The following is a 25544-nucleotide window of genomic DNA, read 5'->3' as shown; positions in this document are numbered from 1 at the left end:
TGATACCATTCCTTTTAAATAGTTTATGAGGACCTTTTGCTGCTGATGAACTTGCATTGCTTCAAAACTGAAAGGCAAAAAGCAAGAACTTAGAAGCGCACCATATTTTCGTAAGCTTCAAGAAAACAAAACGTAACCTATGCTGAATTAGGATGTAGCATTAATTTTCACAAAGAGGAACCAGTTTCCTGTGTAGTTACATACAGTTCTATCAGCTTCCGAAGTGTTTGTTGCCCAGATTTTTTTTTTTTTTTTTGCAAGAAGCTAGACTTACTTCACGACAGTCAATACATATCTTGACGATGCACTGGTTTAACAGTGTTTACTTTCCATTTTCACTTCACTAGTGAGGTTCATCCCTTTAAGAAAAGAAACTCAACATTAAGCAGAAATGTAAGAGTTCTCTACTTACTTTTGATTTCATACTAGCATCTTACGTGCGCCTTCAGCAATTACCATTGATCTTCTATGAAAAGGCATGCAAAACCACAAAATCTGGGTTTGGTTAAAAAAGTTGGTGAAATGCTAAATGCCAGATAACACCAGATCTTTTCTCACGTATGTTTTAACAACAAATTAGCCAGAGTATTTAAAAGAGGTAATCTTAGATGCACCCGGGTATATTTGAGGCACACTGTTCATCTGCTTATGAACTGAATTATTTCTGCATTTGAGCAATTTCACGTATTAGGCAAGCAAGTGCTGTTTCCCCAGCAATATCTTCACTGGAAAACTTGAGAATTCATATTCCCTGCTAGGAGGGCCATTAGCATAAAAGAAAGCATCTCTGCATTAGAGATATTTATCTGGACCACTTTCAAAATCTAAAATTTTCTTTCTGTAACACCACAACATACACTTCCTACTTTAGCAATTATTCCAGAGGAACAATTATATAAGGCTCCCAGCTTTCTCCTCTGCCTTACAAAGTATTCTTGGTTTAGCCAGTAGAAATTCAAGCAATACTTTTCAAGATAAATTAGTAATGTTAATAGTTACAATTTCACTTGTACTTTGTTCTGCAACTTCAGTGTTTACTTAAGTGATGTTTGGTTTTTAATACTAGGGAGCATCACCATTTTAGGTAGACATTAGATGTTGATACAATCCCTAGCCCAAGGCTTCCAACCAGTCTTCCCAAGAAGGAAATTTAAGAATCACTAAGCCATAACAAACAGAAAAAGGAGTAAAATGCAGAGGACTTATGACACTTGTGTCCAACAGCTGGCCTGATCGTTCTCCATCAGTAGCCATGATCCAGCCCCCTCAAGAAGCCTATCTTTGCAACCTCAGACTAGCCACTAGGCCTGGAAAGCAAGATAGGGCCTTGGGGTAAGGTTTACCTTCCCTCCTACCCTGCTGATGGTCAGAGCCCTTGCAGTAGTTTCCTGCAAGAGCTGTTTGCTTACGGTGGTACAGGTCTCCCCAGTGGAGCTAGTCCACTTAATAAACCTACAATTTTAGAGCAAAAATTCAAAACACTAGCTTTACGCTCCCTTGCCATATGTTAACTAGTATTACTTGCAAATGCTAAATCCTGTTAAGGAATCAGATCATAACTGTGGAAACAGGCTCGGTATTTTACGTAGCTTATAATATTTAGAGTCCTGTGCGTTGATTCATACCATCTGGCCCAACAGCACTGAGGCTTTCTTTATGCCAAGCGCAGTGCATCCAGCCCTCCAGCCCCGGCCATCACAGCCCTCTAGTGGAGATGCAGGAGGGAGTTTTGATGGCATTCATCCATCCTGGCTTGCTTTTGCCCATCTGCCTTCCAGGCTGCTCTCAACTCAGCACAACTGCTTTTCAGTCAGGCTTGGCCAGAGATGGTGTCACTTCTCCCTCTGTGCCGTCAGGGAGACCTTAGCAGCAAAGACAGAGACCCATGGGGACTTCTGAGCGCTCGCAGCCCACCCAGAGATAACCCCCCCACGCCCAGCCCTGCAGAGCTGCTGTCTGCCTTGCCGAGCCCGCCAGGGCACAGGCAGTCTCAAGGAAGAACACTGTTGAGCAGGAACCCTAGGTGCAAGCTTTGGTACAGCAGGTACACTGCTGACTTCTCCTCTGTTAGCATCGCCCATTGCAAAGGAGCAGGAACAGCTGTTTTCATCTTTCTTCTACCTCCTCAAAGGAGCAGAGGTGAGGAAGTTCACTTTTAACTACCACCCAAGTAGTGTTTAGACACTACCAGCATACTTCAGGACAACAGTTACTTAGCCTGTCAGAACCCTGCTGGGATTTGTCTACCGGCTCTGTGCCAGTCATGCTTTTGTTTTGTTTTTTATTATCTATCAAAACTTTTATTGAAAGTTTTTGCCTTCAAGCTTTTTAGATAGTTGCCCAAGTCCAAGAACTGTAGTGCTGTGCCTAAACCCAGGTATGGCCACACACATACACAAATACCCCTTAAGGAAAAGCAAAGTTTACATCCCAGAGAACACCAGTCATGTTTCAGCTCTCTAGAGATTATGAAGAAGATTTCATCATATTTGCAATTTCTGTTCCCTGAGATGTCAATATCCCCTCCTCTCAGGGGTCCTTCTACCACTACAGGGCTTATATAGGCAGTGGCAAAACATAAACAATCAAGGAAATAGTTTTGGCATTAGAGACAGCATCTTAAACAATAAAGACCACATCAGGATACTCCAAAAGAACCCAAACAAAACCTACTAAGAATATCCAAAACTGCGTATACACCATAATTCTATCATATCCAAAAACTGACTCCCAAGGGTAAAGTCACAAAGACAAGAGTTTAATATTGACAAAAAAAAGCTTAAGTTAGTGGTGTTCTCTTCCTTGAAATAACATACTGGTCATATGAAAGTCACTGAAGAGGTCTGCTTTTAGCTCGGAAGACTTTTACAGTTACAGCTGAATTCAAAACCCCTAATTCCGAATGTGTGATGTTAACACAAAAACTGAAAACTTAAGACCTGGGATAAAGAACAAATTCAGTTGTTAAGATTCTAGCAGTTACGTGAGGCCTTTCAACGCCTTTCCCATAACATGAAAAGTTCTTCAGTATCTTTCCCACCACCATTATTTCAAGATTCACAAAGTTCTTTAAAATACTAATGGGGTTAAATTGAAACCAAGCGCCATATGCTTGTAATGTCTTCTGTGAAGGTCTGAAGCCACCCTGTTTCAATTATTTGGTTATTCAGTGCAGAAAGTTAAAGATCACAGAAGGTATAACAGCTTTTAATACTCCATTAATATTATAGATTAAAAATTATTGCATAGTCTTATGCATTTCCTAAAACAGCGTTCTCTGGAAATTAAACATTTTAATATAAAAGGAGCAACTCTTTAAAACATGAATTGCTTTCACTACCTCGATCTTCTATCCTTTTTTGATTTGTCAGTACATTTGTCCATCGTTTTCTCATTGTCTCCTCTACACTTGGGGCAATACCATTTCCCCTTTGGTTTGTAGGTGAGTCCAACACACGAAAAGTGGAACCACTCGATAGGACACTGTTCGTTATCACATCCTATCATCTCGCCGTAAGACACTTGGTTGCATAAGCAGTAAGTTGGTTCATTGGGATCAATTGCAAATTCTACAGGTGAAACCTCTCTCTCTTGTTTGGCTTTGGAGCGTTTTTTCTTCTTGGAAGATTTAGATCTTTTTTCTTTAGGTGGCTGATCATCGCAGTCATCAATACCATTTGCTATATGGCACAGATCACGGCTTTCGCTGGTTCGCTGGCGACGAGGTCTACGTGAAGATCTCTCTGGCTGGCAGGACTCCATCTTTGCCTTTTCTAGAGGCTTTTCATTCTCAGACAGATCTTGAAAACACTGAGAGTGTGTTTCCATTTGCCGGGCTCTGTTCTCTACCAGTTCTAGCATCTGAGTTACTATTTGAATTTTTTCATCTCCAAGTTCTTGGCTGTTGATTAATGCACGCTGAAGATGCTGCTGCAAGCGTTTCTTCTGAACAGGATCATTTTCTGACTTGTATTTTTCATAGACATCATCTATTTCTTTTAATGCTTCTATAAAATAAAGATAATAGGGATAATTACACAAGATGGAACATGCTCAAGAAAATATAGAAATGTATTTCTAACTGATGAGAAATAGTAAAAATTTTAATTATAGTGTACCCTAGCGGGCTAGATCAGATATTTTATTCAAGTTGCATGTGGTCATCAAATCAGTGTTTAAGATCACGATCTGTTGCAAGAAAAAAGTTTCAAGTTTGAAGAAAAAACAAGCTTTTTTTAGTCATTGGAAAAAGAAAGGATAACCCTAGAAAGAGGACCATAGCTGCTGGAGCATGGACAGTCCAGGTCCTGCCTCCATCTGAAAAAGCAGGAATTTCTGTCGAGAGTCCTTATCACAGTAGTTCCAAAACCCTGGCCTACAAACCAATGCAATAGGTTATTGTATCACAGGAAGAAACTTAGAATTCAATTAATCATTATATATCATGATGTATAACACTCCAGAATTAGGATATCCAGATCCTCCGCCTTCCCCTTCTTAGTCATCTAAAGGTTTGGTATCACACTTTCAAGTAGACACAGTTATAAAAGGAGTATGACAACTGAAGTTACACAATAGCAAATTTACAATTGGGATTTAAATCAACTTAAACCACTCAAAACACTTTTCCTGTTACCAAGACAAATTACAGCAAGTTGCATTTTAGATCAAGGCTGAACTTTTCAGAATAGGTGACCTACTGTTTAGTGCATCACAGGGTATTTTTAAGCAACTAGTAACAAGTGGCTTGCAGTTTGACTTCTAAGCTTTTCTTCTTGCAACTCATGCCAAATAACTGGATGAGTTGCTGTGAATCTTCCATAAAATTTAGTTCTTCGAAGCAAGTTTAATGAACCCAAAGAGGAGATTAACAAATGCCTTATAAACCAGTCTTAGTCTGTACTCTATTGTTCTATATTGCTGGATTTTAAAGTAATATTTTCCAGACCAAAAGTTACACTAGGTCTATACATAAAAGACAGAGAAATTGCTCACGTGGAAGGAAACAGATTAGTAGAACTGACAGTGAAACCTGATGCACAGTGTTTGATACAGCACTGGTTCCTTCAGAAACAACTTAAGGATTTTATTGGAACAAGCAAGGGAATTTATGAATGACACTAAACTATTCATTTCCAAAGCAAGAAGATACGTAGTACAATCTATCTCTTCCTGAAGACCTGTGTTTCACAAACTGGCTTTCATTTTTAAAGAATTTGTCTGCATTGTACAGTTGTGAAATGATTCAAGTTGTGCTAGATGGAAGCGATAGATATTATCTCAACATTGTTCACAGTGATTTTTTTTCCTGCTGACATCTTGAAACAGTAGCTTAAGCATGAATGGCCACTTTTTACTATAAATTCTGAAGCCTATTTGACAACAGGAACCAACAGCATTTTGTTCTGTTCCAGACTTTCACTAGGGGAGGATAAAAATCACTACTCTGCCTGTCCAATAACTCACTTAACCTATTTTTTCTCAATACTAGCATTCCAGCTACCATTAAACACACAAACATTGTTTCCCTGCATCTTCAGCTGCATCGCTTGCCTGTTGCCCTGACGGGGGTGAGGGGAGGGAGGACTTACTCTCTGCTCCTGAAAAGCATGGAGTAAGGTACTTTGTAGGCTGTTGAACTAGAACGGCATAACTAGAGTACAATATTCTGCAGCCACATTATCTCCCACCCAGCCTTTTTTTTTGGGGGGGGGGGGGAGTGGTGAAGTGTAGGTGTAGTTACACAGATTTCCCACACTGGGAATGCCCTGCCCAGAAGAACCCACAAGCAATAACTGTTAGCTTTTCCACATGGTGACAGAGAACAACGTTCACCCTATGCTGATTGTTCCCTGGATGCAGCCCGTGAAGATATGCTGCACACGTTAAATGGATCACCATCCATTAAAAAGAGGAAAGAACTTCTGGGCTGACGGAGACGCAAGGTAACCAAACTCCTTGTTGGTCCCTAAAATTAGAGAAGGCATCTGTATGCCCAACTAAATAGGTCTGAAATCCCTGTTAAATAAAAAAATAAAAAGCCAAACACAACACAAACCAGGGCCAAGTGTTCATTACAAATAATCTGATTAAGTTTGGTGGAGCTAATAAAAGCTAAAAGGATTTCAGTTTTCCAAGCACAGGAGTGGCTTTGTTCCTCCTGCATGAACTATCACTAGCTTCTAAATTGGCTGAAATTATATAGCACTGCTTTTACATCTTCAGACTCGGGCCAAAAATATTTTTATCAAATTTTGGGGGCTTGTGGGTTTTTTTTGTTGTTGTTGTTTTTTAAAACAGTTGAAGACTTTGGTAAAAGTAGCAACAAACCTCTGCTTTGGTATTGTATTAGTGGCTGGAGGAATACAAATAGGAGAAATAGGCTAAATAAAAGATTGAATCTCTTCAAGACAGATCTAGAGTGTTGTCACCACAGGTAAAGAGCCTGCTAGGCAGTCCGGCCTTGACTAAGAATTCAAAATGCTGCAGACAAGTCTATGCCCTTTAGACTTTAAAAAAGAAAAAAAACCAACACAGAAAACTTACAAAAGCCTGTTCTTATGTATCTTCCTGGGTAATTAGAAAGATAATTGAAAGAATCCGTTTACATTTAACGTCTGAAAGGCCTGGACGGTCCCCGCTTACCCACAGCGAGGAAAGCCTCCATCCGGGAGGGAGATCGGGCTCTGGTTCCTACCCACCGCAGCAACCCCCCCGCTGCACGGCCCAAACCACAACTGGTACTGACCCCGCGTTTCGGGGAAGCGGGGGGTAACTCCCCGCCCTGCGGCCCCTCGCCCTGACCAGAGGGAACGCAGCGGACGCTTCCCGCGCCCCGCCGTGCGCTAACCCCCAGCGCCGCGGGGCAGCGGCCGTTTCCCGCGGGACGGGGGCACGGCTCCGCCGGGACGCGGCGCCCCCACCCCGCCGGCGGCGGGGCAGAGCGGGCCGGAAAACCCATCCCCTGCCCCCGCCTCCACCAGCGCCGCCGCCGCTTCAACCGGTGGGGCTGCCCGGCGCGGGGGGGAAGCGGGGCGGGAGCGGCCCCGCACGGCGGAGCCGGGGCCTAGCTCCGGGCAGCGAGGCACCGCCGCCTCCCACCGCCCCCGAGGCGGGGCGCCCTCCCCCGGGAGGGACCGGCCGCCGCCCGCCCCGGCACGGCCGCGGGCTCAGCCCCGCGCAGGCCCCGGCAGGGGGCCCACCCCGGCGCCCACCCCCCTCCGCCGGGCCCGCCCCGGCTCCGGCCCCTCCGCGCCGGGCGCATGTGCGGCGGGCGGCCGGCCCCCCGTTCCTCTCCCCCCCCCCCCCCCGCCGCCCGGTGCCCTGTGGCGGAGGCCGCGTCCCGCGGCGGCGCCCACCTTGGCACTGCGTGTCCATCTCCCGCAGCAGCGAGGCGTTGCGCTGGATGTCCAGCGGCAGCGACTCCACGCACTCCAGGTAGTCCTGCACGTAGAGCGAGAGCAGCCGGGCCCGCTCCCCGCCCGGCGCCGCCGGCCCCGCCACCAGCTGCGGCCCCGCCAGCATCATCCCCCCGCGCCAGCAGCACATCCGCCGCCGCCGCGCCGCCCGCACCGGGCGCGGGGTCCCCGCGGCGGCCCCGCTCCGCTCCCTCCTGCCGCCGCCGCCCCTCTGCCCGCCGGGGGCCGAGCTGCGCCAGCCGGGCCGAGGCGCCGCGGGGGCGGTGGGGGGCTGAGGGCGCAGCCGGGCCGGTGCGGGCCGGTCCCGTCCCTCCCTCCGCGGGGTCCCGCGCCCCTTCCCGCCGCGGTGCCGCCGCCGAAGGAAAACCCACTCGGAGCCCCCGCCCCTGCCCGCCGGGCTGCGCGCATGCGCCAGGCCCTGCCCTTATAAGGCGCGGCCGGCGGCGCCGCCAGGGGTTCGCATTCTCCCGCCTTCCCCTCTCGCCCGCTCCTACTGGCCCGGCGCGCGGCAGGGGGCGGGGGCCAGCGCGGAGGCGGAGCCTCTCTTAAAGGCGCCCGCGTCCGCTGTTTCCGCGCCCGGGCGGAGCGGTGAGTCCCGCCGGGGGGGCGGCGCGGGGGTCGCCGCCCGACGGAGGCGGCCGCCGCCGGGGGCAGCTCGCGCCCCGCAGCCCGACGGCAGCGCGCGGCCGGGCGGCAGCGACGGAGCGGCTCGCCCCGCCCCGCCCCGCGCCAGGTGCCCCGGCGGCGCCCGTGTGTGGGCGGGGGCGGGCGGCCGTTGCGGGGGGCGCTGAGGCGCCACGCGCGCGGGGCGGGGCTGGGCGGAGGCTCCCCCAACGGCTGGGCGCCTTCCTCCCTCGAGCGCCGCCGCGGTGCCTGCGGCCGCCATCTCCGCGCCCGGCCGCAGCCGGCAGCCCTTCCCTGGGGCCGGCGGGCGTCCCCCGCTGCGCCCGTGGGAGGCGGGGGCGAAGACGGCAGAAATGACCGCCCGGTGTGAGTAGTGCCGTTTTACCTCCAGCTTTCAGTTCGCTTCTGCCCCGCTGCGGGGTCGCTGGCGGGGCGGGGAGCGGCGCTGTGACCTGGCCCTGAAGACCGCGGGTGTCTGAGGGGAGGGATCCACGCGGGTCCCTCCGGCCTGCCGCCTCTTGCTCCCGAGGGCTGTGTCCGTGAGCACCGACTAACGCCCCTCTGCGGTCGGTCCCCTCCGGACCCCCGTCTTTATTCTCTCTTCCCAAAACGTTCCCTGTCCCTGGAGAGGCTGAGGAGTTTATCTCGAGGGCGTGTTGTGGCTGTCACGGATTACACTTATTCCCTGTATAGGCCATGAAACTCTGCGCTGTGTTTTCAGTCATAATCCTGAACCTTCCCACATTTTCAGCAGGTAATACAAAATACATCTGAGCAAGCAGAAAAGTGTAGAGGTTTTACATTTGATGCTGAAACCTTACCCTTTGCACCGTCCTCTCATTTTCTTGGAATATTTTGGCATACAAAATAATCTGTCAGCACTGATGGCACTAAATCTCTCAAAACGCACCTTTCCAAAGGCATTGTGTCTGGCAGGAGGGCAATGCGAGTGAGTTTTGCTGCAATAAAATTTATACGCACGTTAAATTGTTTGCAGATGGCTTGTGTATTTCTCTCCCGAGCGCTGTCGTGAGCTATATCGGCAACAATTTATTTCTGAAGAGCAGGTCTCATCATGAGCTGAGGTTTGTACCGATAGCATAGTGACAGGCTGTGCAGGGAAGGCAGGTTTCTGTCTGGTACACAAGACGGTGCTCCGTAGTCAAGCTTTTCTCACTGTAGCAGTTGATAGAGTGAGGCATCTAATTAATTCATATCCTCCAACTGTAAGAAGCAGCAGCTTAGGCTGTTCTTGCCCATAATAAGAGCTACCTTATTTAGCTTTAAAGAAGAGCAAAATGATTTGTGATAAACTATTACTCAGGGAAGCTGAGTGACATTTTATCCTGAGGAATCATTTCAGAGAATTTTAAAGAAGGCGTCAAAGAAGTTTAGCCTTTTAAAATGCACTCGCCTGCCAACAAAGCTCCCAATTTTGACAGAGTATCTTGTCTTCCCCAAGGCTGTTGCAGAATTTGTATCAAATGTTGGCCACCACAAATATAGTAGGAAACAAAAGCAGAAATAATACTTTTTAGCTAGCTGCTTTTTCCTACGGGGAGAATGACATAAAGCAGATAGAATTACTAAAAGGTTGAGATTTCATCCCCACCTCTCTTTCAGACATTTTTCTGATCTTTACTACATGAGTAATAATTGGTAAGCATCAGGAAAAAAAAATCTTGTGGACTCTCGAAATATCCTGAGGAGACCTGTACATATTGCAGTATGTTGCATTTATATTTCAGAAATCTGAAAAAAAGTGGGGAAAAATATGACATCTCGCAAACTTAGAAAAAACAGCATCAGAGATGACTGAATTCAAGGGTAAAATGAAGAAAAAAATCCAAACCCTAAAAACCCTTTCTGTCTTATGTTCCTACCTGGTAAGTGGCCAGCACTAAAAGAGCACCCATACTAATCCTGTAGATAACATTTCAGGATGGCACGATCTAGAGTAGTTGTTAAGCAGCAGCAGGGGTTGTGCAGAGAGGTTGTATAGTCTCCATCCTTGCGTATTTTCAGAGCCTAACTGGCTGAGGCCTGGCACAACCTGATCTGGCTGTGAAGCTGGCTGTGCTTGATGGCCTCCAGAGGATCCCTTCCAGCCCACTTTTTTCCTACGATTCTGTGAATACATGATCTGTGCCAGGTGGCTCCATGGCTAGTCCTGTGACCAAATCAGTATGTTGAACCTCGCTGACTTGATCCAGTCAGCCTGCAGATCAGGATCTCGCGTGATGGCAGTCTGCAAATATTATTTTCTTAAGACCCCAGTTCATGAAAGTATTTAAACACATTCTTAACTTCCAACTCATGCGGCTGCTAAGCTGGTATCCTACATGACAGTGATTTTCATGCATCTGTGTCTAAGATGTTGAGTAATTGTAGCTGTAGATGGATGGCTTTGCCTGAGTCAGCAATGGCAAGTTCATAAAAATGAATGAAAACAAAGTTGTAGGCAGTGCTTTCAAAACATTCTTTCTTACACTGATGTCACTCTGGCCAAAAAAACAGGAAGTCTGCAACTCAGTGTGTTCCTGTTCTTAAGAGGACACTTTCATCTTAGAATCCGTAACGCCAGTAAAACCAGCTGCTTCTTTTTTGTGTATTGTGACAGCTCAGATTAACGAAGCTGAGCCTCAGATCATGTTGTGCTACTTGTCTCATTTTTGCGCAAATAGATTTAGAAAGTTAAAATAACCTAGTTACCTTGACTTCCATCGGCAGTAAATGGCTGAAGCTTTATTGTATGGTGTTCATTGCTGTCACTTCTGAGTAACAGGCCTCATCAATTGAATTCTTGCATATAATATTAACAGATAACACTTACTGTACAGGCAAAAAGCACTACCTGTGTACCAGTGCAAAAGGACCTGGATTAACATAAGTGACACAATATTCTTTAGAAAGATGTTGGCTGTTTTGAGGAGTTGTGTTTCTGCTTATAGTAAGTTTGAATGGCTGTATCATTCTGCTGTCACATGAAGAAATAAAGCTGAACACCTGTGTTGCAGTTTAACCCTGGCCAGCAACTAAGCACCACACAGCCGCTCACTCACTCCTCGCCCCAGTTGGATGGGGGAGAGAATTGGAAGAGTTGAAGTGAGAAAACTCGTGGGTTGAGATAAAGGCAGACCTCCCACTGGCAGGCAGGTGTTCAGCCATCTCCAGGAAAGCCGGGCTCCATCACGCGTAACAGTTACTTGGGAAGACAAACGCCATCGCTCTGAACATACGCCCCTTTCTTCTTCTTTCCCCAGCTCTATATGCTGAGCATGACGTCATATGGTATGGAATATCCCTTTGGCCAGTTGGGGTCAGCTGTCCCAGCTGTGTCGCCTCCCAGCTTCTTGTGCACCCCCAGCCCACTCGCTGGTGGGGAGGTGTGAGAAGCAGAAAAGGCCTTGACTCTTGTGTAAGCACTGCTCAGCAGTAACGAAAACATCCCTCCATTATCAACATAATTTTCAGCACAAATCCAAAATGTAGCCCCATACTAGCTACTGTGAAAAAAATTATATCTCTATCCCAGTCAAAACCAGTACAACCTGACTGCTGATGGGAAGTAGTGAACGAATCCCTTGTTTTGCTTTGCGTGCGTGCGTGCGCAGCTTTTGCTTTACCTATTAAACTGTCTTTATCTCAGCTCACGAGTTTTCTCACTTTCACCCTTCTGATTCTCTCTCCCATCCCACCAGGGGGGAGTGAGCGAGCAGCTGTGTGATGCTTAGTTGCCAGCTGGGGTTAAACCACGGCAATAGCCCAGGAAGCATTTCAGCCTGTGGAAAAAATAGTGAAAAGCAGCATTATTGATGAGGACAAGTCCATAAGGGGCTGCAATTTTGAAAGACCTACTTAACATTTAGTGGAAATGCTCCAAGAATGATAACAGGGTGCTTCTTTTAAGCAAATGGAACAGAACAGATTTTTGATGATATATATATTTCTTGGCAGGTATGCCTCTCTGGTTTCCATGGGATGAAGAGGATGAAGAATTCTCCAAGATACCAAGAAAAGAAACACAAAGAAAAGAAAGAACGTGTACAAGCCAGATGGGCTTTTTTAAAAGTCAGCTGAAGAAAGCTATAGGCCATAGAACAGTCATACAGAAAGGCCATAGTTGACCTTTGTATAGGCGATATTCCAGGAAGAGGCTATCCTTGCCAGGCCTACAGAGGTAGTAGCGTGTTTGTCCGGGTAAGCTGTTCTTGAAAACTTCTCTACAGGTCATCCAAAAAAGATACTTCCCTGTAATGGCAGACGTCATCGCTTTTGATTTTCCTTAAATACTAGGCTTATCTGGTGGAACACAAATCATATGGAAATAACCATTATTATTTTTTTCTTTCATTTACACAAGTGTAGGACACCTAAAAATGGGCTAACATCAGATCATTTCAATAAGGCCATAAACTAAACCAGTACATTTCCTGAAAACACTGGCATGTGGTTTTTTCCCAGCTAGCCTCATCCTCAGCTGTATCAAAGAGCTCGCTAGCACCAAATAACAAACATCCCGCGCTGATCGGGAGATGTATGTTCTTCCTCATCCAAATGCAAACATCTGTTCAAAAAACTGGAGAAGTTCCAAGTTTTCTGCCAATATGCTCTAAAAGAAAAGTTCTTCCTGAGCCCAAATTAGTGATCAGTTGACTTGTATTAACATGGGGAAGAGGGCAGCTGCAATATCCAGCTCATCTTTTTTCTTCAAACAGGTGGGTTCTGTTTTTCTCACCAGAAGCAGAGTGAAAAATGGAGTAAAGTGTGCAAACTAAGTTTACTTTGTGCTTTGTTTTGTAATAACTATTTATCTATTTTTACAGTTCTTCCCAGTCTGCTTCCACACTGTAATCCCATGTCTGTACCCAAAAGTGTTTTGAGAAGTTGATAGGCCCAAGGCGGGAGATGTTAAGGAATTCACTTTTATATGACATCATTGCTTCCATGAGAGCATACTGACATATTGTTGCTTTGTTTTGAGCAGAACCACACTGCTCCTTTTTGAGAGTGATCTGCTCTGATCAGAACGCCCTCTGGAAGTCAGCAGGAGCTGGACACCACCACCTTCACAGGTCCGATGGAGCGCTCTGGCTGGTGTAGGAAGTGCAGCTCCTTAGAAGAGGGGGACGCTGCTAACCAGCTGAGGGGCAGCATCTGGCTGCTGGGATGGGGGGAGCCACACGGATCATTCCCTGTCATTTACAACACGGATCCGTCCACTCGTGGCTGAAGTAACACATCCCTGTTTTCCTCTCCAGGAAACAGCTTTCAGACAGTCTCTTCATCCTCGCCTACTGTTTCAAAGCATAAACAATTGGTGGATTTTCTTTCTGGCTCCAGAGCCAATGCCCATGCCAAAGAACTCGGGAAGTGTGCAGATGATATTTAGGGAAGCCAGGTGAGGAATGGTAACAAGTTAATCTCATGCAAATATGTGGCAACCATCTTTATTGTCTTACTTGAGCCCTGAAGCTTGATCCTCTTCCATTTAAGTAAATGGAAGAATCCAGGTGACTTTAATGGAAAAGAACTGAGCCCTTTTTGCACACAATAAACAAAGGATTTTTTATGTGCTCTTACCTGAGCTACACATTAAGATGCACCCTGCGTGTCTGATTCTGCTACTCAGCACAAGTCATGTGAAAAACACATTTGTACTTTCTCCTCTTGTGAGGAACAAAAATACACTATCACACCTTTGTAGTCAAGATTGTGAAATGAGGGCAGGCAGTGCACCTGCAGCAAGGTTCAGTAGTTGACAGTTTAAGATATTAAGAGTATTCTCTCCTGTATGTGGATGTTAATTTTCCTTTCCACCACAGGAAATAAAGGTGGGAGTCATCCAGCCAAGTATGTTGAGTAAGAGAGAATGTTAGTATAAATAGGTCTTGCCCTAAAAACGTCTCCATTGACTGTAAGGGGAGCCCAGGTCTGTTGTCACCGATGTCAGTGCAATGAATTCCACTCTGTATGCAGAAATGGGGTAACTACATGCATATAGTTACCATTTATGAATTTCAGAGTTCCCCTGAAAACCTGAAGAGACTTTTGGCATACATCATTAAAACGCCACACCAAACAGGAGGCAGCCTCATTTCATTTCCCTCCTACTATGGCTTTTTTTTTTTTTTTCTCTTTGGAATTTGCTTACCCAAACCCAGTACAAATGATTAATCTCCAGTGCAAATGAAAAGTCACTGCAAATAGCACCAGAGGTCATTTCATATCTTCAAAATAACTCTGTAGCACCAAGTCACCTGCATTATGTGTTTCTTAGGGTGCTGCTGGTATGCAAGTTTTTCAGTGCCACCACTTACTTCAAGTTACCAAAAATAAGTATTATTCTGTACTACTACAGACTATATGACTGAGGTACACTTTTTTCCAAGAATTGACACAGTTTACATTTGCTTTATTATTCAGTTGTAATTGTGAGAAAAAGTATTGGTTAAACAAGATTAATAGATCCCTAGCCTCTCAACTATCCTCTTCCCCAAAATAATAAACAGAAATGTGACATTTGCTCCAAACTAAGGAAGGATTTGGGGTGGAAGGCTATTGTCAAAGTACAGGCAGCATCTGACTGAATATAGTTTCTCTTAGGCTGCAGTTAAAATGTAAAACACCACAGGATTTAGAAAATCGGGCAAACATTTATTAGATGGGCTTTCTTATTAGTGACAAGTATCTTTTGCCCAATGTGAGTCATCTCTGACAGTGGCATTTAAAACACGTAGTTTTGCAGTCCCCTTGGGCCGAACAATTAATGTTACTTGACCATCAGTGGCAATTCAGACTTTAAAGGGCTGTAGGCTTAGATGTCGGAGCTGAACAACGCGGTTTTAGCTGCAGGAATGTTACCGGAGGAAGAAAATACCTAACTGGTAACCACTGGAACCCAGTCTTCCATTGCCTTAGCAACAGGCAGTTGTGCTCAGAAATTATCATCACGTGCCATTTTCAAATTAGCCTACAACATATTTGAAACTATTACCAGGTATCAACATAAAACCCGTTTTTCTGAATGCTCCTGAGTGTCTCTTCCATCAGGTGGAAACCTCTGCTGTCATTTACAAGAGGCCAGCCGTACGTCTGAATAGTCACGCGCAAGTGCTGGTAACGCTCCACGCGGGCCAGCTCGGCGTTGGCAAGCTCAGCCACGTGTAGTACCTGTCTTCCTGTAATCACAGGGGTTCGGTGAAATTGCACAGGTTTAAATGCCTGCAAGGAAGAGAAGTGGAATTAATCACGGCCTAAAAATTCATACTTCCTGACAGCAGATTTAAAATGGGGGGTGGTGCAGGGGTAATGAGCATAAATGACAATGTTTTCTTCAAAACACATAACCTAACGAATGGTTAACTAACCTAACTGCCACCTTTGCTGTGGCAGTGGCAACTAACAGAACCATCTACAAGGCACACAAATACAACTCATTTGTTGTTAAATGGACAAAGGGTGTGGCATATTATACACTATGCAAAACATTGCAAAAATGCACATTTTAGCTGAAAGAAAAGCTTAAAAAATATTCTACAAAGCAGCTGTTGCTCTTATTTTCTCTGCAGTTTGCAACTTATAAAGCTGGGGGATAGATCTGCCTCGTGCAAGAGATTGACAGCATCAAAACTCTTCCAGTGTGTGCTTTTTCCCCTCAGTCTCTGGACCACTAGACCATGTCATGTCAGCTTATTGTCATCTACAGTCAAGATGAGTTTGATTTTTGACGTATTCATTCTCTCCTGTTAGCAAATTTGAAGACTAACATTTACCATAAACTACAAATGAGAGAATTTTGTCCACACACAGAGAAAACCAGCCAGCCCAAATTGTTAAGGTGCTACAGTGCAGTCTTTAGGGCCAAGAAAGAAAAGCAAACCCACATCAGTCACTGCACAAGCTTCAGCTTGTCTACACAAGGTTGTCTGCAGTCTTCAGCCTGTACTGCAGGTGCTACCTGCACTACTGAGGGCTGACAGCAAATGAAACATTCGCTTCATAGAGCCTTAGATATAGCCTTTTCAGCAGATGAAACTAGGACACTGGGATTTCATTACAGTTTCTCAAACAAAAAACCAGAGAACTTCATAGAGCTGTGCCCTAGTTCGGTTGTTTCTTTTGGGATGGGTTCTTTGATAGCATTTTAATTTGAAATCTCTATTTTCCCACGTACATATAGCTGATCACGTGAAGAATTACGGGAGAAAAGAGAGAAAGACAGTCAAGTAGCACAGGCAGCAACCAAGATGACAGCTCAAGCCAGGTGGTTTGTCAGCCCTCTGTGCACCCTTTCAAAGCGCTGGTGAAGCAGTCGGAGTTGTGGCAGCTAGGTCTGCACAGAGCTGCTCCCCGCTCTGCATGCTGGGCGCCTCTGCCTAGCACAGAGCTCTGACACGGCTGGAAAGATGTCACGGTGAGGACATCGCTGGAAGAAGAACGGCAGATGTTGGAACCCAGCAGGGTTTGCAAACTGTCCTGTGCCTATGTACCGGCCGCGTGCCTGCAGCTCGGCCAAAAAGACAGGCGCTGCTGGTTCGGCAGGCCTGGGCTCACCGCCGGAGCCTCATCGATACTGGGAGAGCATGAACCAGAAGGAAGCGTTGGCTCCGGGCTGCTTGCCTGCTGCTTGGGTAAGGGGAGCATTGATCACGTTTTTTGGGCCCAAGATGCCTGAATTTGATGTTTTGGGAATCTCTGCCAGTGCTCTTCTGTCGTGTTTCATACCCATACCCAGACATGACCGCGGGGCAGCAGAAGGCTTAGTTCCATGGAGTCGAGCACGGTGATGTATTACTTGCTTGACATACCAGAGGCAAGCACGCCGCTGCCTACAAAATTAATTCAGTTTATCAGCGTGGCCAGTACTTACGTGCACGATGGCTGCAGGCAGCAGCATCTTGCCTAGTATCGGGGAGCGTGAGCACAAGAAGTGACAGGTGACGCCGGTGGCTCTCTGAGGAGGCCGGAGCGAGCAGGGGAGGCCAGGGTCACACCCTGTGCCGGCTCCCCGGCACAGCCGAGCGTGTGCGCGTCACTGCTGCGCTGGAGAAGCGTGACGTTCGTGCCGTATCGGCTTCCGTCACTCGGATGCGCATCACTCTGCCGCATTTGATGTTTAACTTATGCGTGGTGCAAACGCAGGCGGCAAGATGCTTCCCTCCGGCCTGCTGCTGGAGCAGGGCAGGCAGGGGCTCCGTCAGGCGAGCGCCTCCCCGCAGCCGTCCCGCCGGCCAGAGCCGCTGCCGGGAAGCGGCGAGGCCCCGCGCGCGCTTCGCTCTGCCCGCAACCGGCGCTGCGGGGCCGCGGGCGTTACCCGGCAGCGGGGAGCGCTGCCCCGCGGCGCCCCGGCAAAAGGGGATGGCCTGAGAGTGAGCCCCGTTCTGTTGGTGCGCCTGCGCACTACCTGCGTGTCTGTGGCCGTGACGAGAGCCCGCCCCGCGCTCAGCCGCTCGGCCCGGGGGCGTCTCGGCGGGGGTGCGTGAGGCGTGGGCGGGCGGGGGCGCGGGCCGCGCCCGGCACTCTCTGCCGGCGGTCCGGGGACTTTCCCCTAGGCGGGCGCGGGGCCCGTGAGGAACAGCGTCCTCCGTGCGTGGCCTAGCGAGCAGGTCTTCAGAGCATCCCGGCCTCCTCCCCGCCCCGCCGCCGCCTTATATGCGGCGGCCGGCGGGAGACCCTCCAGGGCAGGGCGAGGCCCGCTCCCCGCCGCGTTTCTCCCGGGGCTGCTCTCCGCGGGCGGCGCACCGGCAGGGAGCCGCCCGGGCGCCCCGGCACGCTGCCGGGCGGCCGCCAACCTTGCCGCACCGAGGGCCGCCGCCGCCGCGGCGCCGCCCGGGAACGCGTTAAGCAAATCGCGGCCGCGGCTCCGCCCCCGAGGCGGGCGGCTCGAGCGGCTGCCGCGCGCCGAGCCGCGCCCCCCGCCGGCAGCGCCCCCTTGTGGCCAGCTCCCGCCCGCGGCGGCCCGGCCGGCAGCGCTGCCCCGGGAACCGACCGCGCCGTCCCCCCGGAGCGAGGGGACTTGCGACGGCTGCAATCGCCGCAGGAGGGCCAGGGCCAGTTTTTCCTTCGGTCGTTGGCTTCATTTGTCCCCCCGAGACAACTCGGCACGCCTGCGGTGTCAGTGCGTTCGTTCTGGCCGGTCCCGGTCAGCAAGGAGGGGCGGAGACCAGCATCCCAACTGCCGGAGACCAGGACAGCACCTGGAGGGGAGACCCAGAGGTCTTGGAACCGGCGGGACCGCAGGAACGCTTTTCGCCACAGCCAGTTCTCTGGAATTCTTTCTTTCTTCCTTTAGTGTCGACGAAATGTTAATGCATTCTCATTCAAACACTTAATGCTTATTTACTCGAACGTTGGAATCGGCTCGTTGAGCTGCTTTCCACGCAGACTGTGAAATGAAAGCAACACACTTCAACTTTCAGTTTCTATTAAGAGTAGCTACAGACTCGTCCTTTAATGAATCACAACCAAACAGCAAAGAGGAATAACATTCAAAAATTCTAAAAAAAGTAAGCTTAAGTCAGGACTTTTAAAAAAGGCATCTAGCACCTCAGCCTTTTAACACAGTTACCCTAACACCCCCTTGAGGTCAGTAAATACTGCGAGCTTCGCTTTACAGACGGGAAACGCAGGTTTTCACGTTGCAACACGCGCTGCAATTCTGAACCAGAGGCCAGGAGGTGCCCAAACCAGCAGCTAGGAAAGCTGTACTGCAGGGGGCATGGGACGCGATCCCTGCCCCGCAGAAACAGCCGCTCTGCGTCTCCACCTGAACAGGGTGAGGATTTGAAAACAGATCTCGTGCTCCCCGGCACGAATACCACAGCTCCTGAACGCAGCAGGAAACTCGCTCCGCGCTAGAAGCACGCGCCAATTCTCACGCTGCGCAAGACGCAGTTTAACGCATCGTGTTCCAAACGCCGGGTGGTGCTCCCGAAACACCGAGGGGGAACTCCTGAGAAACCCAACCGGAGCGAAGGGCGACCGAGGGCACAGAAGCGCAGGGGTCAGGCGGAGGAAGCTCTCAACCGGCCATCGGGAAGCGCGAGCGCCTTGCAGGCTTCAGGCGCTACGGACTGGACAGCCACTGCTGTTCAAATTCACACAGGGTACAGTGTAACAACGCCATTGTGGTTTAGTCCCAAAATCACAGAAGAACTTGAAGTCTTTAAGTGGACATATAAACTACCGACATCCCAGGAATTCCTATTCACTCCTGTAATACTCGATCAATGGATCTGTCAGTCAAGTGCAAGGTCTCCATTAAATGATGCTAACTACTGTAATCGGACAAGATTAATTCAAGATAGCACTGAAGACATTATGTTTTTACAATTACATGTCATTATCCAATATATCAAAACATGCAGTTTGTGCAGGTATTTCAGCAACATTGAAAATAAAAGGTAATCTCCCACTTTCTTCGCTTCAAACCATTCTGTACATCGTGTACAAACGTAGGAACGGAAGGGCTCAATTAGTGTGAACGCGTTGCAATACACTCGCTGTCTGTAGGAGACAGCAGCATCTTCATTTTGCTTATCTTGGTGTTACAAAAGTAGGTATTCTATAGGTCCACTCTATCAGCTTTACAGCATTTCAGCTACGCATCCAAAGAAAACAACTCATCCTTGTGGGACTACACCTCGAAGCCACTCAAAGTAAAGCTTTTCTTAAGGTGTTGCAAAAGTTATTGAAATGGCTGGAGTATTTAATAGCCAAAACCAAAGTACTATAAAAGCATACCCCAGAGGTTTTATTGTTTTAGTAGCAGTCAAAATATGTTTAGTATAGAAATCCATGTTTATTTGAAAAAACTGTAAATGATATTTCACAGTATAAATTAAATTTGCTTACAGAGTTTTGGTGGCTGAAGTAGCTGTGACTTGACTGCTAATTGATAATTTGCCAGTATAATGTGGACTGGGATCTAACCTGCTAGTATAACGTTAAACGGGATCAGGGCATCATTTATATTGCGAGTGTTACGACACCCTGTAAAAAACAGTCAACCAACTACTTTCTCTCCTAGTATGAGCAACAGTGAACATTATGAGCAACACGGCTGAAACAGATGATTCAACTTTTTGATTGAAATTTTTAAACAACTTTCAATCATTCAAGTATTATGGTCCCTATATACATAGTTCTATGTGGCTAGAAAAGACATGGTAGACAATTGAGTACACCGCCATCAAATCGTAAGAATTACAAAATTGTCAGGTTTTAAACAGCAAATTGTACCTTAATCGTTTAATTAAAAATAGAAGAATTAGGTAGACTATTTTGCAAATAAAACAGCACACTAGTGTGCTATATATTAAGGCATACCTTCAAATGCGCACTTGTCATCTCTAACAAGTTTTATACAATTGCTACCAAGTGAAAGGACTATCATTGTCTTGCAAAACTGAGAAAGAAATACAAAATATCTGGAAGCCTACATTTTTAAAGTACAAAATTAACCTTTAGTCCTTGTCTTGAAATACTATACACGGTACAAACAGCGATTCTCCCCTACAAGATCTCACGAGGATTTCTTAAAGCTGGAGGTAAATTCGAAGGTTTCGATTCTTCATCCAGAAGTACCAAATCTTCAATTTCACTACCTTTGTATTTTCTTTTACATATCTTCACAATAACTTTCTTCTTGAGGAATAATTTCAAAGCTTCTCTTGAAGCAACCGCTTTGGCATTTTCCATACTTTTACCACAGCCAGTACCCAAGTAGACAGACTTGCACCTCAGTTCACAAACTATATTTTCTAGAGAGCTCTTATTTTGAGGCAAGTCTGCAAGTTCCTTCAGGGGAACGAAAGCAACATCCAACGTAGCTTTTACAGACTGAATAGAGGAGTTTAGAAGTTCTGCGTGATTTACGTTAGGACTGAAGCCTCCAACAGCAACCAGTTTCCAGGCTACAGCTTTGTATAGTCTGTTGAAAAAAGGCTGCCTTTCCTTTGCATCTTCGCTGGTTAACGGTTTGCACAAAGCCTTAGCAGGGCTTTCACCTGCCTGCGAGCCACTCTTGGAAGCAAGCTGTGGTGAACCCGCCTGCGTGCCACCCTTGGAGGCCAGCAGGGAAGCACCTGCCTGAGCTCCACCCCGGGAGGCCAGTGACGAGGGACCTTGCTGAGCACCGCTCCGAGTGGCCAGCAGCGAAGCAGCCACCTGAGCGCTGCTCTTGGAAGTCAGCAGTGAGGATCCCTGCTGAGCGCCGCTCCGAGCGGCCAGCAATGAGGCAGCCACCTCGGCACTGCTCTTGGAGGCCAGGAGCGAGGAGCCTGCCTTGGCAGTGCCCTTGGAGGCCAGGAGCAGCGAGGTGCCTGCCTGAGCGCCGCTTTTGGGGGCCAGGAGCAGCGAGGTGCCTGCCTGAGCGCCGCTCTTGGGGGCCAGGAGCAGCGCGGTGCCCGCCTGAGCGCCGCTCTTGGATACTGATGCTGGGGCACTCGTTTGGTTTTTGGAAGACAGCAACGTTGCACTTGTTTGCGGGGTGCTCTTGGCAGCTGGTGGCACCATGGCTGCCTGTGGGGTGCTCTTGGTGGTCGGTGGCACCGCCGCTGCCACCGTCTCTGCCTGCGGGGTGCTCTTGGCAGCTGGTGGCACCGCTGCTGCCACCGTCTCTGCCTGCGGGGTGCTCTTGGCAGCCGGTGGCACCGCCGCTGCCACCACTGCTGCCTGCGTGGCGCTCTTGGCAGCCGGCGGCACCACCGCCGCCACTGCCTCTGCCTGCGGGGTGCTCTTGGCAACCGGCGGCACTGCACTTACTGTAGTTTTCTTTTCAGGTGATGGCACATTTTCACACTTGCTTTCCTTAGGTGGATTTGAGCAAGGCTTCTCTCCCGACTCTTTTTCAGATGAAGATGGATTTTGCTCAGTAGTATTTTCAGCATTAGTAGGTTTTCCTTCTGTTTCTATGCCTGATGCTGTGACCATTTCTTGATTTGAACTGCAAGTTGACTGGGAGCTTTCTGGATCTTTGCTAGTATCTTTTTCCTGCTTTTTCGGCAATGTGCTCTCTGTTTCCTTTGGGGCTTCTGCCTTGGTTGTTTTCACATCCTTTCCGGTATCCTTAGAATCTTTGCTTTTCTCAACAGCTCGCTTCTTGGAGGGCTCCTCTACCCCTTCTGCAAAACAAGTAAAGTATGTTATCCTCTTTAATTTCTGCACTATGAAATATCCATCTAGAGATGATTTGTCTATTTTCTAAAAACTCCTAGCAATCATCTCTGTGAATTTAAAAGTTATGTATTAGGAACACATCATGAACTGCAATTTCAAGTATTAACCTACTGTTTCAGAATAGTTTAGTATTTTTTCACAAAAAACTAAAAACACTCAGGTGCAAGATTTCAGGTTTTGGTTTGGGACCTGTAGGCAAGTATGTATTTGTATTCTTGAAGTCCAAACCAAAAATGACCAAAGTACATTAAATAAAGACTATCTGACCAACAAAAAAAAATTATTTTGTCTACTAATATCATAAAAACATTTTAAAAATACAACTTTAAGAACTTCTTTAAGAAACTAAGTTTCTCACAAAGCAACAACATCTGACTAGCGCTAAAGGCAAAGTAGCAAGAATACATTTGAGCTGGAGTACAATAGTCTACATCGCATTAAAAAAATAATCAGCTTAAAGTGCAGCAGTTGTAGAGACTGAAAACAAGAGTTCTACATTACCAACTGAATACTTAGGCATTACATCTATTTTACAGGTATTACATGAGGAAAAAATAGCAGAGAGAGGGGAAACGATTAACAAGGAGTTTTACAAGTAAATTATTTCGACTACTTTCTAAGCCCGAGGTAAACAGAGAACATTCACAAACAAGCATTTTCTAGACTCCTATGTATTGTCACAGCTATGATCTGCTAACCATTGCTACTTGATATGCCTCTTTTCTTCACCTTGGCAACCAGTTCATCTCTCGTGGTGCGGACAGGCGCGCCGGTCACTTGGATGCCTTCGGCCATTTCCAGCGCCTTCTCCATGACCTGCGGCGGGTACCTGGAGGGGCGACAAGGGGAGAGGAGGGCAGCGGGTCAGGCGGCCGGGCCGCCCCCCCCCCGCCGCCGCGGGGCCCGCCGCCCCGGCCCGCACTCACCGGCAGCCCAGGAAGACGTGGTTGGCCCAGACCATGGAGAGGGACACCAGGCGCTGGAGCTGGGCGCTGCCCGCCGCCGGCGGCTCCCCCACGTTGCGCAGCAGGAACTCCCGCCGGTGCCGCCAGTGGTGCTCGGGCTCGCAGGCCCCGCGCAGCGCCTCCGCCCAGGCCACCTCTTCCGCCGTCCGCCCCAGGGGCTCGGCCGCCGCCGCCTTCCCCGCCGCCATGGCCGCCCCGCTCCCCGCCCCGGCTCCGCGCGCGGGGCCCTCCTCCGACCCCCGCAACGGAAACAACCGCCCCGCGCCGCTCCTTCCGGCCGCGCGGGATGACCTCACAACCGGCGCGCGCGGCAGCCCGCCGCCGCCGCTGCCGCCCCAGGCTGCTTTGCGGCGCGCGAGGGGGAGGAGCGAGGGGGCGCTCGTGCCGCCCCCGCCCCCGCCCTCGCCCTCGCCCTAACGGTCGGCGCCTCAGGGGGCGGCGGGAGGGCGCTGCCCGCTGGCGGGGGGCGCGCGTCGTCCCGCAGGCGCCTCGCTTCCCCGCCCTCGGAGCGTGCTCCGTTACAGCCCGCGGCCTGGGCGGGCTTGGCTTCTTTCCTCCTTTTCTTTCTTTCTTTTTTTTTTTTTTTTTTTTTTTTTTTTTTTTTTTTTTTTTTTACTGTAGCTGAAGCCTGAGGTTTTTCACAGTGCACGTGGTGATGCTGCACATGGATTGTTGCCTACGGGCTTGTACTTACAGGAGCGTAAGCTTCTGGAGGGCTGCTCACCTGCCGTCCTCGGCCCTGGCGCCTCTGACAGGCTGCCTGTTTCCCCATCCTTCTCTCAGGAAGAGAGATGGAAAGAGCCCGGTTACCCACTTTGTGTTCTGCCTGGTAAAACTGTGAACAGAGGTGTTGCTTTTTGTTTTGTCTCACGGTTCTACTCGCAGATTGATGCCAGCCTTGCTGAGGTCGGAGTTTGTGGGATCAATTCATTTTTTTACCTCCTTGGTGTCCGATAGGAAGGTGGTGGCAAGGAAATGGGTTGTTGTAGCATTTTGGAGGAAACATTAATAAATGAGGGGTTCTACGTATGGGGGCTGCTGGCTACAAAGGGTTCAGATAATCGCTTGTGCAACTCTAGGCTGTGTTTATGTTGCAAAACTTTACCCCAGAATTTTATTCAAAACCAGTTGGAGAATTCTGTTTCAAAAAGTAATAAGCATGCTGTGAAAATACACCAAGCTTTGGTCTGCCGAGATGATGCTTGCTGAATTAGTGCATCGGAGAGGGTTTTAAACTCCAAAGGGCTGTCCCAGGAGAGCTGTATTGATTTTCTTCCTGCTGAATTAGAAGTCTGTGTCTGCTTCCGTTTTCAATTTTTAACACCTACACGTCATCATGAAGTGAACTACAAGATAGATTGCGTTTGAGGAAGGAGTGTTTCTCCTTAAGTGACTTTAATGTCTTATTTCATGGAAATTGTTGTGTAGTGATTTAACTTGTCGTACCTCTATGGTGCAAAACTAAGTGATTAAGGAAACTAAGCCAGAAAAAAATGGTCCAATACACTTTTGTTCTGTATCCATTGTTAGAGCGGAAGTGCTTTTCCTTCACTTTCTTGGTTAGCTCACGCAATGTTCTCTCATGCATTGGGAAGAATAATTCAGTGAGAGAGAGACAGCGAACAGTAACGAGTGGGATGGGACCTAAAAAACTCACTATTGTTTTGTATTTGCATGTAGAGCAAGAAAAAGGCAGAAAGTTTGTATACTCCGTGGGTGTCTCGGAGCAGTGGGTTTGTTTAGAAACAACGTCAGAAGGTTTAGAAAGAGCACTGTGGTCACCAGCAGCTTAGTGTTACCCATCTCTTTCCAGGCATTACTTGTATCAGTCCTGCACGTGGTTATCTGGTAATGTAGCCTGAAATATATGAAGGGCATGATCTGTCACGCTAGGGTTTCCGCCTAGAAATGAGGTGGGCCTGTCTCCTAGACCTCCGAGTCTGCGATACCACGGTTCTTCACCTCGGTGTCAATACAGACCCTAGAAGACAACGATGAATGGAATCCCTGGCAAACATAGGTTTGAGTTTGCAGTCAAGCCGAGATCATCTGTGCTGCCAGCCTGTTTGTTCGCACTCTTCAATGAACCAGTTTGCTTTCTAAAAAAGCCAGCTGGGACTTGGCCCAGGCTTGAGGCCTGCCCCTCAGGGGCAGAAGGAATTCAACCAGGCCTGAGTAGCTGTAGCAGAACTGCCTGTACTTCTGCAAAGGTAGCAGAGCAAACAGGACATCCTTGAATGCTCTGTCCTCCTCCGCAACCGTCTGAGCTGCCAAGTGAAGTGACTAAGGACTTGTCCGTGTTGAGCTGGTCATATACCGGTTAAGAGTAGGAGCTGGGGAGGGTCATCCTCCAGCG

The 25544-nt window shown here is 48.3% G+C and overlaps 2 protein-coding genes across 2 annotated transcripts; both read right to left on the bottom strand.

The window, feature by feature from the left end:
- Positions 1-2705: 2705 nt before the first annotated feature.
- ING2 (inhibitor of growth family member 2) lies at positions 2706-7674 on the bottom strand. The gene is made up of 2 exons (XM_082316157.1): positions 7359-7674; positions 2706-4007 (listed from the first exon to the last, which is right to left on the bottom strand). Exons 1-2 carry the CDS (start codon positions 7546-7548, stop codon positions 3337-3339), a joined length of 861 nt encoding a protein of 286 aa, XP_082172283.1. The 5' UTR covers positions 7549-7674; the 3' UTR covers positions 2706-3336.
- A 10819-nt stretch (positions 7675-18493) lies between these two features.
- Positions 18494-23393, bottom strand: CDKN2AIP (CDKN2A interacting protein). Its single transcript, XM_082316011.1, has 3 exons — positions 23150-23393; positions 22922-23052; positions 18494-22168 (listed from the first exon to the last, which is right to left on the bottom strand). The coding sequence occupies exons 1-3, from the start codon at positions 23374-23376 to the stop codon at positions 20559-20561; spliced, it is 1968 nt and encodes a 655-aa protein (XP_082172137.1). The 5' UTR covers positions 23377-23393; the 3' UTR covers positions 18494-20558.
- Positions 23394-25544: the final 2151 nt, after the last annotated feature.

This window comes from Platalea leucorodia (assembly GCF_965183815.1).
Source record: "Platalea leucorodia genome assembly, chromosome: 6".
Taxonomy (NCBI): domain Eukaryota; kingdom Metazoa; phylum Chordata; class Aves; order Pelecaniformes; family Threskiornithidae; genus Platalea; species Platalea leucorodia.
This window is presented reverse-complemented; position numbering and strand designations above follow the sequence as displayed.